At 32.0% G+C, this 19,895-nt stretch overlaps 1 protein-coding gene across 6 annotated transcripts in view; it reads left to right on the plus strand.

Moving 5' to 3' along the window:
• LOC127711558 (serine/threonine-protein kinase 36-like) overlaps positions 1-19,895 on the plus strand; it is a 55,741-nt gene that overhangs the window by 2,909 nt on the left and 32,937 nt on the right. For 2 of the 6 annotated variants that reach the window (XM_052217643.1, XM_052217645.1), the window contains exons 2-13: positions 2,914-3,013; positions 4,757-4,897; positions 7,312-7,389; positions 9,024-9,203; positions 10,216-10,283; positions 11,336-11,562; positions 13,881-14,041; positions 15,158-15,181; positions 15,936-16,115; positions 16,995-17,015; positions 18,058-18,081; positions 19,714-19,881. In XM_052217643.1, coding sequence (XP_052073603.1) covers positions 2,930-3,013; positions 4,757-4,897; positions 7,312-7,389; positions 9,024-9,203; positions 10,216-10,283; positions 11,336-11,562; positions 13,881-14,041; positions 15,158-15,181; positions 15,936-16,115; positions 16,995-17,015; positions 18,058-18,081; positions 19,714-19,881 — 1,356 coding nt within the window. In that variant the 5' untranslated portion in view covers positions 2,914-2,929. The remainder of the gene's footprint in view (positions 1-2,913; positions 3,014-4,756; positions 4,898-7,311; positions 7,390-9,023; positions 9,204-10,215; positions 10,284-11,335; positions 11,563-13,880; positions 14,042-15,157; positions 15,182-15,935; positions 16,116-16,994; positions 17,016-18,057; positions 18,082-19,713; positions 19,882-19,895) is intronic. The other 4 variants (XM_052217646.1, XM_052217649.1, XM_052217647.1 and 1 more) reach the window with 3 other exon arrangements.

Consider the following 19,895-nt stretch of genomic DNA (forward strand, 5'->3'; position numbering starts at 1 on the left):
GTCCATGTTGTCCATGGGCAACAAGGACACAAAAAATTCTGTCAAATGTACGAGTCGGGAGAGTTGGGCATAGGATTTCCACACCCCTGTCATTCATAAAAAACAACTTAGATTGGTATATACTAAGAACATTTATTACAGAAGTTAGTACAATCAACATTAATCAACAGTAATCAGTAATTTTTTTTATCTTAATCGTAATAACCAGGGGTCAACACACTATGCAAAGTGAGCAACATTATCGCCCATGGATTCCCCACTTTGCTCTTTACTGAAGCTTGAAGGAGAAGTTAATGTTGCCGTGGATTTACAATTCCCCAATTCCCCTCATGTCTTTTGAAAATTTCTCGATCGGACTGCACATGATTCCGATATTCATCAAAATAAACATGTTACTACATTAACAGATTAAACCATTGCTATTTAAAATGATCTTTAATTATGGCATATTTATTGCATAATAGTTGGGTGCCAAACTGTATTACCTGTCAATATGGTAAATTTCATTGGACCGACACCTGTACATATCACATGATCTCACATGACCCAATTTATTTATGTTGAAAATTCAGGTTTACTTAGTTCCAATCTATTGTATAAATAAAAATGCATGACTGAACCTTCAAACTGGATATCTGTTTCCAAAATAAATAAATAAAAGAAGTAATCTCCCTAACATTATCCATAAGCACATGTTAAATTTATATTTATGTTTCGTTACAAAATCCTATTATTTAGGGGGGAAATATGGGGATTTCCAGTCGACATTGAAAATGGTTCCTTATACATGTTATAGATCAATAGACCTATTAAAAAAAAATACATTAAGAAATTCCTTATATCTTGATCATGACAAATGAAGATTTATATTATAATACAGTTTTAAATTGTCTTTATCTGGACCCTAAATAAAAAATTTCCAGATGAGACAGGAAAAAGAGATACAAGTTAACATTGGAGTTATCCCTCTTTGTACTGATTCCTATGTATATAAGTGAATACGTTTCTTTATTTGTCCTTAATCATTTTTGTCGAGCCTGCGACTTTTGTCGCAGAAAGCTCGACATAGGGATAGTGATCCGGCGGCGACGTTAGCTAACTTCTTAAAAGCTTTATATTTTAGAAGCTAGAAGACCTGGATGCTTCATACTTTGTATATAGATGCCTCATGTTACGAAGTTTCCGTCTGTCATATGTCCATTTCCTTGACCTCATTTTCATGGTTCAGTGACTACTTGAAAAAAAAAGTCAACATTTTTTGTAATGTTAATTTCTTTCTTATTATGAGTATTAGGATAACTATATTTAGTATGTGAGTACCTTGCAAGGTCCTCATGCCCATCAGACAATTTTCATTTGACCTCGACCTCATTTCATGGATCAGTGAACAAGGTTAAGTTTTCGTGGTCAAGTCCATATATCAGATACTATAAGCAGTAGGTCTACTATATTTGGTATATGGAATGATTGTAAGGTGTACATGTCCAACTGGTAGGTGTCATCTGACCTTGACCTCATTTTCATGGTTCAGTGGTCAAAGTTAAGTTTTTGAGTTTTGGTCTTTTTTTCTTATACTATATGCAGTAGGTCAACTATAAATGGTGTATGGAAATATTTTATGATGTACATGCCAGTCTTGCAGGTTTTATTTGACCTTGACCTCATTTTCACGGTTCATTTCTCAGTGTTAAGTTTTTGTGCTTTTGTCTGTTTTTCTTCAACTATAAGCAATAGATCAACTATATTTGATGTATGGAAGGATTGTAATTAGGTGTATATGTCTGTCTGGCAGGTATCATCTGACCTTGACCTCATTTTCATAGTTCATTGTCAATGTTAAGTTTTCATGGTTAAGTTTGTTTCTTAGATACTATAAGCAATAGGTCAACTATATTTAATGCCTAAATTGATTGTAAGGTGTACATGTCTGTCTGGCATGGTTCATCTGACCTTGACCTCATTTTCATGGTTCATTGGTCAATGTTAAGTTTTCTTGTTTAAGACGGTTTCTTAGAAACAATAAGCAATAGGTCAACTATGTTTGGTTTATTGAATGATTGTAAGGTGTACATGTATTTCTCGTTTGGTTTATCTGACCTTGACTCCACTTGGATCATGTTAAGTTTATGTGTTACTTGTAGTAAAGCTTTGTATTTAGGACTATCAACATAAAATCAATGGTTAGTAAAGAAGGCGAGACATTTCAGCGTGTGCACTAGTTACTCTTGTTAGATATATTTATTAGAAAGGGGGAAGGGGTCCTAGGTTCTTACTTTATTTATGTTATTAAGCACAATTGTGGGCAATTCTAAACAGACTTTGGTTTGTAAAAGGCTTTGAGATGCAGCAAAATTTGATCATTGTATTATAAATGTATCATGTACTAAACCCTTAACAGGATGGATTGTGGTTGATTTTCACAGGTTGAAGACATAATCTTTTCGATCAGTTTAATTGATGAAGTTGGTTTTCTCGTTTTATTTGTTTAATATTTGTCATTTCTGGGCCTTTTACAGCATACTATGGGGAAGGGTTTTTCTCATTGTTTAGGCTGTACGGTGACCTATAGTTGTAAACTTCTACATCATTTGGTGTAAGAGCATCCGAAAGAAGTAAAATCAAACTTACGATCGGTACAATTTAGGTGGGAAATTAACTGTTGTATGTTTTCTATACACAACAAAATCTTCGGAAAACAGTAAACTTTCCCCCCAAGTTGCACTGATTATATGTTTGATTTTACTTCTTTTGGTTGCTCCTACCTGACCAAGTACCAGGATGTCCTACCACAGAGTAGGTAACCTGTCGAAAAATTATAAAATCTGAAGTAAAAAGATGGTAATACGAAAATAGTTTATTACAAACATTAGTTATTAAAAGTAATGCAATGCATGTATAACATTTTTTTTCCAGGAAGAATAAACTAAAAATGGACAACTATCATGTTCTGGAAATTATTGGTGAAGGATCTTTTGGTAAAGTCTATAAAGGAAGAAAAAAGTTTTCATCACAGGTAAAAACATGTCTTCAGTACACACAAAAATCATACACTGCACATTTCCATGTAGAAAATATGTAATATGTGTGTCAATGTATAAAAGGCATGCAAGGCATGTATTTATTGCATAATTTAATCGACTGCATGCATCTTTTTTTTTCACCTTTTTGTCGAGCCTGCGACTTTTGTCGCAAAAGCGAGACATAGCATTCCTACATTCCGTCAGCGGCGGCGGCGTCCACAAATATTTACTCTGTGGTTAAAGTTTTTCAAATTTTAATAACTTTCTTAAACTATCCTGGATTTGTACCAAACTTGGACAGAAGCTTGTTTGTGATCATAGTATAGTATTCAAAAGTAAATTTTGTTAAAAAAAAAATCCTGTTTATTCGTATTTTACTCATAAATGGACTTAGTTTTTCTGCCAGTTAACATTACATTCACTCTGTGGTTAAAGTTTTTCAAATTTTAATAACTTTCTTAAACTATCCTAGATTTGTACCAAACTTGGACAGAAGCTTGTTTATAATTATAAGATTGTATCCAGAAGAAAATTTTGTGAAAAAAAAAACCTGTTTATCCGTATTTTACTCATATATGGACTTAGTTTTTCTGCCAGTTAACATAACATTCACTCTGTGGTTAAAGTTTTTAAAATTTTAATAACTTTCTTAAACTATCCTGTATTTGTACCAAACTTGGACAGAAGCTTGTTTGTGATCATAGTATAGTATTCAAAAGTAAATTTTGTTAAAAAAAAATCCAGTTTGTCTGTATTTTACTTATAAATGGACTTAGTTTTTCTGCCAGTTAACATTACATTCACTTTGTGGTTAAAGCTTTCAGAATTTTAATAACTTTCTTAAACTATCCTGGATTTGTACCAAACTTGGACAGAAGCTTGTTTATGATCAAAAGCTAGTATCTAGAAGGAAATTTTGTAAAAAATTATTTCCTGTTTTTCCGTATATTACTTATAAACGGACTTATTTTTATTCCAGTTAACATTACGTACAGTCTGCAGTAAAAGTTTTTAAAACATTTATTAGATTCCTTCTTGGATTCTTAACAAACTTGAACAGAACTTCTTACAATCAAAAGATCGTATCTAGAGGAAAATTTTTAATAATTTTTTCCCCATTTTTGTTGAGCCTGCGACTAACAGCAAAAGTAGGCCAGACACTGGGTTCCGCGGAACCCTTACAAATTTTATATTAAAGGTTTGTAGAGCATTGCACCAAGATTTAAATTCTAATATTCAAATGCTTGTGGGTGGATGATTTTTATTAAATTACCGAAATATTTTTTTTTTTATTTGAGAGATGAAGAAAAGTATAACATTATGCAATGATGTAAATCACAAGCACATGTTTGAAGATATAAAATCATTAATGGTTAAATTTCATCTAAAAATGAACTTGAAGTAAGCAACAATCAATCATCTTAAATATTTAAATCAACCTTATGCAAGTGAACATATACATGACATGCATGATGTACATGTACATGTACAAGACTTTGATTGATTTTGGAACATTCAAATACGAAATAAAAGATGAATTTTGGCCTGTTTTGTATCAACTTAATTTTCAAACAGTTACAGACTTTGCATAGAGCATGTAGAGATATTTTCAACAGAAATAGGTTAACAGATGTATTGATATTCATTTGCATAAGGTCAATTTCTATCTGATGCAGCTCATTTAAATACAATTCTGTAGATATAACCGTTTAAATAATATCTTGTATGTATTTTAGGTGGTGGCCTTAAAATTCATTCCAAAAGTAGGAAAACCAGAAAAGGAGTTAAGAAACTTACGAAGAGAGATCGAGATCATGAGAAACTTACATCATGAAAATATTATTGAAATGTTGGACAGTTTTGAAACTGACAAAGAGGTATGACATAGACAGTTATTAAAATTAATTTTACATGGAAAAGGATATTAAGAGGGAATTACCAAAAATGTTGGGCAGTACAACAGGCCAAACCATTCACCAACATCCTTCAAAAACAACCGCCTCAGTGGTCTCATGGTAGTTTTTTCACCTGGAGTGTGGGAGGTCATGGGTTCAAACCAAGGCCGGGTCAAACCAAAGACTTTAAAATTGGTATTTGCTGCTTCTACGCTAAGCGCGCAGCATTAAGGAGTAAGAGCAAAGACTGGTCGGCTCGGAGTCAAAATAATGTGTCCGGGTGACATGTCTTCCTGTGGACTGTTACCTAGTGAACTAGTGTGTTAAAAAGCCAGCTCAGTGTGTCGGTCTAGTACAAAGCAGGGTTATATTCATATTACATTAACATGTTCCCGTCCTAAATATGCATAACTATTTTCCGCTGGACGTTAAGCAGCCATCCATCATCCTTCAAAAACAAATGTAAAAACAAAGACGACCAACAGTGGCGTAGCTTGCATGTATGCTCAGATGCTCAAGCATCCACATCATTTTGACAAAAAAAAATAAAAAAATAAAAAAATAAATATAATTGCATGTATTCACAGCAGATACACACGGTGGTATCCGAATGTAACATGGGTGAGGATATGAGAATAGCTGCTGCTTCCAATCATTTCCGAAGCAGTATGCGTGGTCTTAGGCTTTCCTTTAGGATCATTTAGTTTATGTAAACAAGATGGATTAATCGAAGAAAAGTTTTTTCGTAAAAAGTCTACGTCATCGGCTACGGCAAGCGCAGAGGATGATGATGATACGCAGACCTGCCGACATGTTTGGTCTGAAATTGAGCCAAGCAGAGCGATGACATAGCAGCGTTACTAGTTAAAAAATAAACCATCATATCCTGATATCGTTTTCTGTGACACGAAAGACGACGTGATAAAAACTCTATTTGTATTGGAGTGTTATCATTCCCGGGTTTCCATCTAGATACAAGTATTTATTTTATTTTCAATAAAAGAACAGAGTTCCAATGTCCCTGCATTGCACATATTTTATCTATCCAAGATACAAGGGCAACAATTAAAAAATCACTTTTTTCTTTAAAGGTTTTTTTATTAATATCTCGAGAGAAATAAAAGCTTCAGATGAAATACAATGGGATTTCCATTATAATTTATATTTCCAAGGGGCATAATTGGTTAAAAATATTTGATCAGGACTTATTTTCGCAAGTGTCAAAGACATTGCTGATGATATTAGTTTCACAAAAATCTGGCAAGAATTGTACACATGACAGCGCTTACAAGACGGAACGTACGGACGCCCGGTATTTCCATGTCCCCTGCAAAGCGTGAAGACAAGTGATCAAAAACCCCTTGAGCAGGCTCGAATTCCGGGAAAGGGGGTCACTTCATTTCCTATATTCCGAAGTTCCATACATAGAAGTGCCGCTGTAATGAGTCTGTTTTGAGATGTCAAATATAAGATTGGATGTGAAACTTTTACATAAAATATTTCTGAATTGAATGATGGTAGATTCGATATAACAATAAAATTCTGTTGGAAATATTATATATATTGGTGGATTTTTCGAAATTAAACAAAAATCCAACTAGTGTCGGATTGTAGTGGAGTACACATGCATGTATACAGGGAAATTGTCCGAAAAAATATAATTTTCTGCATAAAATGGTCCCAAATTTTTTCGACTCGCTCCGCTCGGCGACAGTTACACATCCACATCATTTCCACCCTGGCTACACCACTGACCAACAACAAACAACGCATGGTCTAGAAAGTCTGACTTTGTATAGGTATAAAACTAGTTTTACTTTCACACAAACCTTTCCAAGGAACATGGATGTAAATAACTACAGGTCTTTTTACCTTCTTCAACAATGAGCAAAATCTCTGTGGTATAGTAAGCTTTAAAAGTCCACAGGGAAAACAAATGTAAAACAATTCTATAGAGTAAACTTCTGTTCAAGTTTCCATCCATTTATCATTAAAATGATTCAAATATTAGATCAAGATGGTAATTTCAGTGTGTCAGCACATTTTATAAATAGTCTTTTTAGAATTTTGTTGATTCATATATATTGGATCAATCGAGACACTTAAGTGTGTCAGCACATCTTATAGATAAAATTTTTTTACTTAAAGAACATTGATAGGTATGGTAATGTTTGTATAATCCACACTTCCCTAGTTAATTCGTGGAAAAGAAATATTGTGTTTTACCCATACATTATTTATCTTGGGATAAAAAAAGAAGACTTAGCCATTATGAGGAATTAGTTAAGTGGTTAAAAGGGATAAGTGTCCAATACCAATATTGGACTTAAACAACTTTTATAATGTGTTCTGATTATCATATTTTGAATATTAAATTACTGAGTCTTTGTCACCAGGTGGTTGTTGTGACAGATTATGCTGAAGGAGAATTATTCCAGATTTTAGAAGATGATGGAAGTTTGCCTGAGGAACAGGTATTTGCTTTAATAATTAAAATCACCTATATGATAAAAGTAATATTATTTTGTGGTCTCTTCATCACTAACCCTGATTTTTTTACTTAAACCTAATAGGAATTCCTCCATATAAAGTACAAATTATCAGAATCTCTCTAGATTGATATTTTTTAATCTATTTGTCAGATTTTATTCAATTGGATCATGTTATTAATTTGGGGTAGTGCAACTGGTGGTTAGGTTGGTGGCTCCAGCTGAATGAGCTGTGTTCGTGCAATTTCTTGTGAACTAATGGTTTTCAAATTTTGCTATGTTGTTTTTCATGACAAAATAGAGGCCAAGTTTGATATAGCAGATTTTTGTCAAGCTTAAGAAAGTCTATACAAAGCGATCATAGATTATGTCGTTGGCGTTGGAGGCGTCAACATCTAGGTTCAGTCTGTGGTTAAAGTTTTTTTAAGAAATCAATAACTTTGTCAAACCTACATGGATTTTATAAAATTTGGACAGATGCTTGTTTATGACCAAAATACAGTATCCAGAGCAAAATTTTGAAGATATTTATTTTCATTTTTCCGTATTTTACTGATAAATAGACTTAGTTTTTTGACAGTTAACAAGTAGATACAGTCTGAGGTTAAAGTTTTTTTAGTCATCAATAACTTTGTCAAACCTTAATGGAATTTTAGGAAATTTGGACAGAAGCTTAGTTATGACCAAAATACAGTATTTAACTGATAAATGGAGTTTTTATTACATTTAACAAATAGATTCAGTCTGGGGTTGAAATTTGTTACACATCAATTAATAATGTCAAAAGTAAACTTTTGAAAATATTTTTTTTTTTCATTTTCAGTATTTTCTAATAGAGGGACTTAGTTTTTTACAGTTAACATTTACAGACAGTCAGGGTTTAAACTCTTTTGTAAACCTTCATGGATTGTTATGAATTTTTACCATTAAATGTCATGAGTTTGGTTTCTAAATTTAGGATTCTTTAGATTTAATTAGGAGTCAAAAGAGAATATATAATAAAGACTGTTGCAAACCTAATGTTTGAGGTGGGGTTAATACATGTGCGTTTGTGGTTTACAGTGACGTTTGATTTAAAATATTATTTCAAAACTTCTAGCATACTTTATCACCTATCATAATTTCATATAACTTATAGTCATTTTGTTATTTAAACTTTCTCTAGATTTGACTTTTGGATTTCAGAAGATCAAAGTATATTTGATGTGGCCTAATTTTTTACTATTATTTAAGAATTGAATGCTTCTTTTTATAATGTTATTGGGGGTGTAAAAGCATTGACCAAATCACATTTGGTATGAAGCGCGAAAGAGCTTCTTATTAAAAAATATGCTTACAATCAATACTTTTACAACCCTATAGAATTATAACAAGAAGTATTAAATTTTTATAATTACATTTTTATTCTAGAACTATAAAATTAAGAGTTATATCAAGGTTTTCGTTGTTTTTTTTTCAATGCATTATTTAACATTGTTACGGATAGCATGAGCAATCATAGATGTTGTATTTTTATACAGAAATAACATATGATATTGGAGTGCCAGAGGAATATTGTCAGCCAATCAAAATTACGGATTCTAATGATACATACATGTGATTTTTTTTTTTCATTCCAGGTACAGGTGATAGCCTGTCAGTTGGTATCAGCTCTGTATTATCTCCACTCACACAGAATACTCCACAGAGACATGAAACCACAAAATATCCTACTTGGAAAGGGGGGAATTATCAAACTTTGTGATTTTGGATTTGCCAGAGCTATGAGTTTTAATACACTGGTTCTGACATCCATTAAGGTGAGCTCTGCTCTAATAGTCATTGTACAAGACTTCAATAAGCACATAATATATGTTTTATTACTGATGTATGTTTTTTTAAGTCATTATATTGACAAATAAGGTTTTTGTGACCTACCTTTTCATCTTCATTGATTTTGATCAAGTTTCATTTCAAAGATTATAATATCTCAGTCACTGTACATAACAGGATTGTGTTAAATAGTGTATAATTTCATACAGTGTATGAAAAAAGTAAGATAACAAAAATACCTAACTTCAAGGAAAATTTTAAACGGAAAGTCCCTTATCAAACAGTAAAATCAAAAGCTCAAACACATCAAATGAATGGAAAACAACTGTCATATCCCTGACTTGGTCCAGTCATTTCCTTATGTAGAAAATGGTGGATTAAACCTGGTTTTATATCTAGCTAAACCTCTCACTTGTATGACAGTCTCATAGAATTCCATTATATTGGCAACAATGTGTGAGCAAAACAAACAGACATAATAGGTAAAAATGTCAAAAATTGGGGTACAGAGGTCAACATTGTGTTAAAATCTTAATCACTATAAATGCACCCTTGAGTGTAGGTCAGTATGATAGTATCAAGATAGAAGTCACTGTGACCTACATTTGTCAATTGAACTACTTTGGTTTGGGATGTATTGAGTTGATCTAAGCAAGTAATTGCCATTTAGGCATGATCTTTAATTTCTGTTTTTCAGAAATTGAATCATTCCAATATCTTTTGGAGTGCAAGACAAACTTTTTAACTGTAAGATGTGATTTGATTGCTAATGAGACAACTCTCCACCAGAGACAAAATGAAGTAGAAGTTAGTAACTATAGGTCACTATACGGACTTCAACTATGACCATATGGCATACAAAGTTCAACGTTTACACATAGCTAAAGAAAAAGGAACATGTAGAATAATAATATCCCGTAGCAAGCTTTTTTCGTGTGAAATAATGCTGTCTATTTTATCTTTTATCTTTATTTTATCTTATGTCGTGCTCTGTTTCAGGGTACACCATTGTATATGTCACCAGAACTTGTTGAAGAGAAACCTTATGATCATACAGCTGACTTGTGGTAAGTTTGTTTTTTAGAGAACACTATTTTTTTAAGTGCTAAAAATAGTTTATATAGTGGATGAACAAGAGATATATATTAAAACAAATTAAATACTCGAAATAAAAATAGAAATGCTGTGCGCTGTTAAGACGTAATTTACCTATTAAAAAAGCTACAAATATCTGTATGTCAAGTTACTGTGAGATCATCATAACAATGTCCTCAATTACATTTACAATTTTGGTATATAGCAAATATTAGAAATGATTTGTCAGAATTAAAAAATGATTAATTATGCTGGACATTTAGGCAAAATTGGCACCTGTTCTCTCAGCATACACAGCTGAATATATGATATATTCCCATATGCATAAATGATGTCCATCCATTTAAATACATACAATGAATCCCACAAAGTGCTCAGAAATAGCATTTAATCTTTGAATTGCCATAGCATATGTAAAGTATTGAAAAGCTTGAGAAATGTTGATATGAATTACTGCCTGATAGAGTGTAACAGTTTTCAGATACCATCCTAAATATCTGTTTACTTTGACTTCCCAAAGTCTCTCACTTGTTCAAGAATATTTAAAAACATCCTATATTTAAACAATTTATTTGAGAATAGCAAATTTTGATTTTCGAATGAACATGAATGAAAATGACTTCACTAGATTGATGAAATATGTTTTGTGGCAGACTTGAAAAAATTATCAGCTTTTTGATTGGTCACATCACATACCAGGCATATAAAACTTACATATAAATATGACCGTTTTGGAAGCCTTGCTTTATGCCTTATTTTAACATGTTTAATACCCTTCAGCAATCAATTTCACAAATATCTTACTAGAAAAAACACTCATAAGTCATGCACATTTCAGTATAACTTAGGATAAATTTTTGTCGTTAGATTTTTGTGTGAAAAGAGCCCCTGTACCTCGTACACGCTTAGCTTTGCAGGGTGTATTGGACTTCTTCAAGGCTGTGAAAAACAACATATATATAAGATATGGCCATACATTACAAGTACTGTATGAACTGGTTAACACAATTTGCATATTTTTCAGGGCTTTAGGTTGTATCCTGTATGAGCTGTTTACTGGTACCCCACCATTCTACACCAACAGTATATTCCAGCTGGTTAGTCTGATAATAAAGGATCCAGTCAAGTGGCCTAAGAACATGTCATCAGTATTTAAGGACTTTTTACAAGGTCTACTGACAAAGAATCCCAGGTCAAGATTGGCCTGGCCAGATTTACTGATGCATTCATTTGTTGGGGATGGTGTTTCAGGTAAAGAAATTAGCTACTGTAAATTCAGAAATTATTGCAAGGTTCTTATTAATGCGAATAATGCAACTGGGTGAGTATTGCAATAATACATGTAATAAGAACATGCATTCTGAATTTGTTACATATATTATGCATTTTCTTGAAATCGCAATAAAAAATCTCACATTTTTGTCCATTATTAAAAAATCACAATAATAAATACATGCAATAATTTCTGCATTTACAGTTTTCACAGAGAAGTCATCTATTTTCATAGGTAACATTTTTGTGGAGTAAGAAGATTATATTTCTGTGGTTTTAACAATTTCTGCAAATAAGCCAAACAAAAAGAGTGTTTTGTTAAATACTTAAATTAATGGTTCTTCAGTGTTCTCCCCAGGATTTTAGGATAGCACCGGGGTAACGCGCGTGGACAGCTTGGTGAAATGATTCATATAATCAGTTGTGCCGCGTCGCATCGCTATATTTCTACAATTTTCTAGTTACTGCAGTTTTTATGTTTCTTGTTTTGTTTTAATACTGTGCCTGTGGCACTGTGTTATGTAGCTATAGACATTGAGTCAGAAAATTATTGGTAAAAAAGAAGTAAATCAATATACAGTTTGTATACTTTAATATTTTTAAAAAATAAATAAAACATGATTCATTACAAAATATTCATCTGAATTTAAAGTAATTAAATCTTTTATAAAATCCCTGATCAATAAAAATAAAATATCATTCAAAAGAGAACAAAAATATTCAATTTAAAAAACTTTCTAGTTTCTAGAAAGAAAGTTGTTGTATGTGAAACGATTCCTGTCATAAGGAGATTATTAACAAGAACAAATATTGTTTTATTATTTGAACCAGTTTCTATGCTAAATTTTAATGAAAAGAAATTTTTCATAAATTCTAAAACACATTTTGCCATAGATTTCATGTAAATATTAACCTTTAGGTCTATTGTATGTTCTATAAGTAACCATATTCAATGTCAACAACAAAGTCTCCCTATTTTCCCGCCTAAATGACAGGAAGTAGATATAAATAGATTTAACATGTGCTTTGAATAAAATTTGCAAGATTACTTCTGTTATTCATTAATTATGGATATAGATATCCAGTTAAGGTACAGTCATGCATTTTATTTATAAGATAGAATAGATTGCACTTAATAGTAAATAAACTTGAATATTCTACGTGAACTAAGTGGGTCATGTGATATGTACAGATGTCCGTCCCCCTTTGAATTACTTGTTGACAGATACTATCATGCAATAACTATGTCATAATGAAAGATAATTTTGGCCATGGTTTAATAAGAGACATATTATAATACTATAATATAAGAATAGAGAAATGAGCCAATTTTATTATGTACAAAAAATGTACTGGCATGTGTATAACTATCGAGTTGACACTGTTTGTGTACAAAGTATTTGCTGACTTGTCACAGGTCAGCGCTTGGTTGGTGAGTGAAGCCATAAAATAGTTATCTGTGATCATAAAGTTATGATCTCTTAATTAAAACACAAAAGAATCATGTAACAAGTGTTAATTACATCGATTAAATCCAATCAACAAGGTAAACCTCGTAAGGTAAATCGATCATGTAGTGTAAACAATCTGTGTTGAACTGGTTTGAACTGGTCAAATTTCACCTGGAAATTTATACCGCAAGGAATAGATTTAACAAATCGTTTAAAATTTTACCGAATTACGATTTTTTTACAGAAAATTTTTAGCACCATGGACAAAAACTATACATCGCGGTAAAACCAATAGCACCACGCTAAAAAATTGTACATTGCGGGCCCGCGGTCCTTTAAGGGCCTGGGGAGAACACTGTTCTTCATGCCCACAAAATTCATGAAAATAAGTACCACATGAACAATAATGAATTCACATTATATAATTTAAATTTTCCTCGTACAAAACACATTGAACACTATAATAAGTAGCAGTTGTAATCACCTACTTACATTTATAAATCAAAGAAGGATTGACAATGTAGAGGGAGGTAGGAGGGGATGTCATTTCTAACTCCTGGAAAAATAAACGCTGAATCCTGAATTCTCAAAAAATTGAAGCATTAATTACAATGAGTCATAATAAGTGTTAATCCTGAATTCCCGCAAAAGTAAGTACCCAATCTTAAAGTCCTGGAAAAGTTCTTTCTGCGTCTCAATGTACCACTATGAAGCATTGCTACCTAGCCTAAGGTTTACATATAGAGTGTACAGTGGTATAATCTCAGATTTGATTTTTGATTGACTCTTTGCATTTAGTTGGATACAATATTTTGTCTTGAATTTACATTAAAAAATACTTTATAGTGAAAGACGAAGACACCAAGTTACTAAGTCCCTTTACACAGCCTCTCACAGCTTCTATGGTTATGAGAAAGGAAAAGCAGGCACAAGAGAAAGCACATCCACCAGGAACTTCTAAAATACTGGCTAAGGCTCGAAAGAAGGCTATGGAGGAAGAGAAAAAGGTATGGGAAATTATCATACAGTTTTATAATCTAGTTTTTATATTGAATTTATTTGGAACTTGCTTAAAAGAAATACAACAAACACTAAATTTTATATTCTTGGAAATTGAACACAAAAAAAAGTGACAAATCATAAAACATTATTTAACTACAATTGTTATGAGAAAAACAGCAGTTATCTGTTGACCTTCAGCCTACTTCTGATTTGCCATTAACATTACAGCAGTTATCTGTTGACCTTCAGCTTACTTCTGATTGGCCATTAAACCTACAGCAGATATCGGTTGACCTCCGGCTTACTTTTGATTACCTGTTTGCATCACAGTTGTTATCTGTTGACCTTCGGCTTACTTTTGATTTTCCATTAACATAACAGTTGTTATCGGTTGACCTCCGGCTTACATTTGATTAGCCATTTACATCACAGCAGTTATCTGTTTACCTACAGCGTACTTTTTATTAGCTGTTTTACATCAAAGCAGTTATTTGTTGACCTCCAGCTTACTTCTGATTGGCCATTAACCTCAGAAGTTATCTGTTGACCTCCAGCTTACTTCTGATTGGCCATTAACCTCAGCAGTTATCTGTTGACCTCCAGCTTACTTCTGATTGGCCATTAACCTCAGCAGTTATCTGTTGACCTCCAGCTTACTTCTGATTTACCATTAACCTCAGCAGTTATTTGTTGACCTCCAGCTTACATTTGATTAGCCATTTACATCACAGCAGTTATCTGTTGACCTACAGCTTACTTTTGATTAGCTGTTTACATCACAGCAGTTATCTGTTGACTGTCTGCTTGCATTTGGATGGCTTATAATGTCATAACAACAAATGACATTTCTTTCTTAAAACAAATGGCATGACAACACATTTATAGATTGATTTTGGATCAGAGATCTTTTGTTTTACCCCAAAGAATTATAACCTTTAGTCCCTCGTGTATGTTCCAATTTGTTCTTTAGGTCTAGAAAAACTTACACTCTGCCAATTAATGTAGACTCTTTTTCTCATTTTTACTGGAGATTGATATTTATTTGCAATTTAAAAAGCAGAATCCCGGCCTTTGTCTGAATACAATTGATATCATTCTACTAATTAAGTCATTCCTTATAGTCAGAGACAGAAGGACAACCATATGTAAGTATAAAATGTTTTCCCCTGCACTACTAACACTGCTGACATTCTGAAATCTCCATCTAACTATTGGATAATTGTTTTTACAAATTTATCAGTTGTTTTATATGTTACACCACAATTTTGTAGATTTTTTCCTCTGCAATGGCATATGGGTAACACTTACAATCAAACAAACTTTCTGTCTGTCAACCATACAGTCAAATCTGGTGTTATATATTTAGTATTTATTCAATTATTTTGAAAAAAAACAAACTCAGTTATCAAATTTTCCTAAATCTTGGAAAATAATAGTTAGAATATTTAGATCTCAAAGTTATGGAAAATATAAAATAATTAACATGATTAAGGAACTAACCCATGGTTGACCTTGTGATTGCTGAAGAAATTCCAAAGGTGAACATAAACTTGATAAAACCATCTCTTTAAACTTTGATTTTTTATCACAAACTACACAAAGAGCATAAGAATGTTTGTTACTGAAATAAAAAAAAGAACACATCATAAATGATTTATTTTTCAATAGACTAATAGGTCTGTATGCTTGTTTTGTGAAATACAGGCATTTTGAAAAATTTTGATTTTTGGCGGTAAAAGATGTCTCTTAAATTTTCATATGAAATGTATGGAAAGAAATTAATATCTTGTCATACACTCTATATTATTACCATAATTTACAATATGGTGTAGATATCTAAATTTGTTTTAACTTAAAAGTATAAAATTGACATCTACATACAATATTTGTTTTTGACAGAAAGGTAAAGAGCCACCAGCACCAAATGGAGAAAAAATATCATCTAGTAAAGAGGCATGGGGTCCAAGTAAAAAAGGACCAGAGAAGGAAAAAATAGAAAAAGAAAAGGAACCCACACCACCCCCTCAGGAACTAGAAAGACCTCACTCAGAGGAATGGCAGGATACTGGTCTTAGTGAGGTAGGTCATATTTGTGAAGGATGGTAGCTTTCGTTATGTTAGGGTTATTCCATTAAAATAGGTGTGGGAGGATAGGAAAGGACTTTTCTACATATCCCTACAAACATCATACTTTTTAGTAATTTTGCATACATTCAATGGACAAACATGGAGGGTCTCAACATGGGATTTTGGGTGCAGATGTGCAGCTGGGATTTCAAAAACACACCCATTCATATATTGAAGTCTTGTGAAAATCACCACCGATAAATGTATTTCACAGCAAAATCATAACCCATTTATATTTTACTTAGTCATCACACATACAATTTTTGACAGCTTGATTTGATTTAAAACAATAAACCAGCATTTATACAAAACTCTAATTGAAAGATGAGCATAACTAACCCATAGACATTTTACAATTGGTGAAATGCAACCTAATGATATATTTGAGGTTTCAAAAAAGGACCCATTCCAGTGGTAGGTCTGTATATACCATAGCTTCATATTGGAAGAGACCCATTGTATGGACAAACAACCATAAATGAGCGACAACTACTGTCCAAAAATGAAACTTCCCATCCTACCCTACCCCATTCATTTTAATGGAAGAGCCCTTTGTATGTCTAATGCTCTCCTAATTTCAGAATGGTCATTTGCATGCATGAAAACTGACATTTTTTAGTGTATTTTATAATAAATTTAAAAGTTCATTCTTATTTTGATTTATATCTCCTAAAACATTTATAAGCAAGTATTTTTTTACTATTTAATTTATATTTGAGACTAAAACATAATTATTAGAGATTAAGCTTTATATGAATAACAAATCATAAATGTTTTTGTGTTGTGCTTAAAGTTTGAAGTGTAAACTAACAATAACTCTCTGTTTAACAGGATAAAGAACCAGAAATTGAGGTAGGTTTTGTCTTTTAAGGTGGTACCCAACACCTTGACTAATATTAATTTGGCTCGTTTAATTTTCATAAAATTTTGACAAAATGTTTACTTTGACCCTTTGACAAAAATATAAAAATTTCAAATAATTTGAACCAACCACTTTATCAGAAAAATTTCGTTGGTTATATAGCAGTTTGACAAACACTAATTTTGATCATTGAGAAGCTTAATATTTCCTTAACAAAACAACGTGATTAAAACGTTTAGCTGATTTTTACAGAGTTATCTCCCTGTAGTGTTAGGTACCACCATAAGTAATCCTTTCTCTTTTTCCGTTGAAAAAGTTGTTATTCTAAGCATGGGAGGTAAATTTGCTGTATAAGATAGTCTAATAAATGTGAGGCAAAAAAGGTTCTGTTATCTTTGCTTTAGGAATAAATGAATACCTTGCAGAATTTGCTTCGCTGTTAAAAATTAATTGTTTTTTTCTTCTGAAAATCAGTCTCTTGACAGCGATGATTTGTAAAGTGTAAGAACTTTTTTGATCTGTCAGACACCTATACTTCCTGTATGCTGATACTTTGAATATTTCAATATGATGAATGAACTTGAAAATTTTCGTTACACATTTCTCCAGTACTACCAATGAGAATGACTTCATATTTGGTCCGTTGCTTGGAAGTGATGAGTTGTAAAGTGTGAAACTTTTCAGATCTGTAAGACACCTTATTCCTCCCCTTTCCAATACTTTCAAATACCAGTGGGGTATCCCCTAGCACAACAAACCATGCATTCTTGTTATATTAACCATATTTTTTAAATCATCAAATATTGACATGTTTGGTCATAATTTTCCCTTCGAGCACAGATACATATAGATTCTGCTATCACATCTAAATTGACCTGAAAGTAGTAGACATACATATTAAAAGACTGAATGTTTGATAAATAAATTTATAAACAACTTGATTTTGAAATTATATACTTCATATGTGTTAATCCTTCACTTATGTACACATACCTATACACACACGCTATATAATTGATTATATGTTTTTAGTTGAAGAAGAATGATTCCTATCGTGTAAGTCATATTGCACTCACAATTTGTTGTTGTCATTGTGTGGCCGATTTAAATACAATATTTCATAAATATCTAGTATGTTATGGGAAATATACCTAAGAAATATAAGGTAGCACCTGTCTGCTTTGAATAAACAAAATTGTAAAAAAAAGGATTGAATTTTACATTTTGAATCAAGTTTATTAGAATTGATGGAGGTAATTAAAGTAGTAATCTTAAATTATAGAGTTTTATACAACATTAACTTGTATTCATTTAAGGTCAACAGCTTTTAAGACTGAAATTTATTATTTAATACCCAGATGGACATTCTTACCAATTAAAAGGAACATTTTCTACCAATTTTGAAATGTAACTTTTACCGATAAACTTTAGTCTTTTTAGATTATTATTCTGCTAATTAGAGTTTGAAATACTATTCAAGTGTCTGTTCAAGATTGTTTTTAGGTTAGAAAGGCTAGTTTTGTAAAGTCTCAATTCATGTTTATGTCTTATATTTTTCACATTTGGGCTAGAGTGGCTAGCTTTGTAAACATTTCTGTGTATAATTGTAAAAAAAGTTCACATTAGAAATGTTCAGGGAAGATTCACCAAGATGTATTGTGTACAGGAATGGCTAGTGTAGTATTTAAATTCTAAACTTGATATAGATATTTGTATATGGCTTATAGGTATGGCACAAGAAACACCTATTTTCTAAAATTTAAATAAAAAACAATTTATCCGATAATATATTTAATTCGTGCAATGTCTTCCATTTAGGAGATAACTGTATTGTATTTTAAGCTCCGACGGCAACAATTGGTGATTTAATGGTCGCAAATTAAGTTAACTGGTGACATGTTAGGGGAGCCAGTAAACTGATTTTTTGCAACCATCAAATCACCAATTGATGCCATTGGAGCTTAAAATACAATATTGTTATCTCCATTCTAATGAAACTGACAGAAAACAAAGTTCAATCATACATTTAAAATCTGTCATACGTCGTCTGTGCTTGTGCTTGCATTTTCATAGCATCAATTGTGAATTGATGCCATGAAAATTGGTCACGTTATTCAATCAAAATGAACGTTACAAACGATGTTGCAGCAGAATTTGTTATATGTTTTACTTTGATCATTAAGTAACAAATTACTATAAAGAAAAAAATCTCTTTACAGTTGTTTAATAAGTTATATGTAAGAATAGTAAAACCTATCTTAACTGATGATTTTCTTACTTTTAGACAAAAATTTGTTTAAGATACCTAAGGGCTGTTCCAGAATTTAATGCATGGGGGGAATGGGACACACTTTTTTAAGACCTTTACAAACCAAAAAATGAATATTTTCAGTTAACTTATTATTCTTATAAAATTCTAAGGAAAATGCAACCACCCATACTTAGTTAATTTGTGTGCCTCCCATCATCCCCCTTCCCTCCCCCACCCAATAAATTGTGGAACAGCCCTAAGAATATATTTATCATATGTCTTGATAAAAGAAAGAAGTTCACTTTAGACATGTTTCCCGTTCATACAGGGTTCATAGAAGACAGGTTTCACTGTTTGTTGAAATGCTGAATTTTACAACAGTTATATTTCCATGGGAGAAATGTTTCACCGTAAAATTATAAATTTGATTTTGACAGAATATAAGTCCAACACCGAGACCAGATAGAATAAGTAAAGACTATGAGAAAGAATATCCCAGTATAGAGATTGAAGGACGTACAACAGTACGGAGGATTCCTGAGAGAGAGAAAGATAAGAATAAAGAAAAAACTAAAACTATTGAAAATGTTAAACTGGATGGAGAGGTGAGTTGGTATTA

Source organism: Mytilus californianus, unplaced genomic scaffold (assembly GCF_021869535.1).
Source record: "Mytilus californianus isolate M0D057914Y unplaced genomic scaffold, xbMytCali1.0.p SCAF_8, whole genome shotgun sequence".
Taxonomy (NCBI): domain Eukaryota; kingdom Metazoa; phylum Mollusca; class Bivalvia; order Mytilida; family Mytilidae; genus Mytilus; species Mytilus californianus.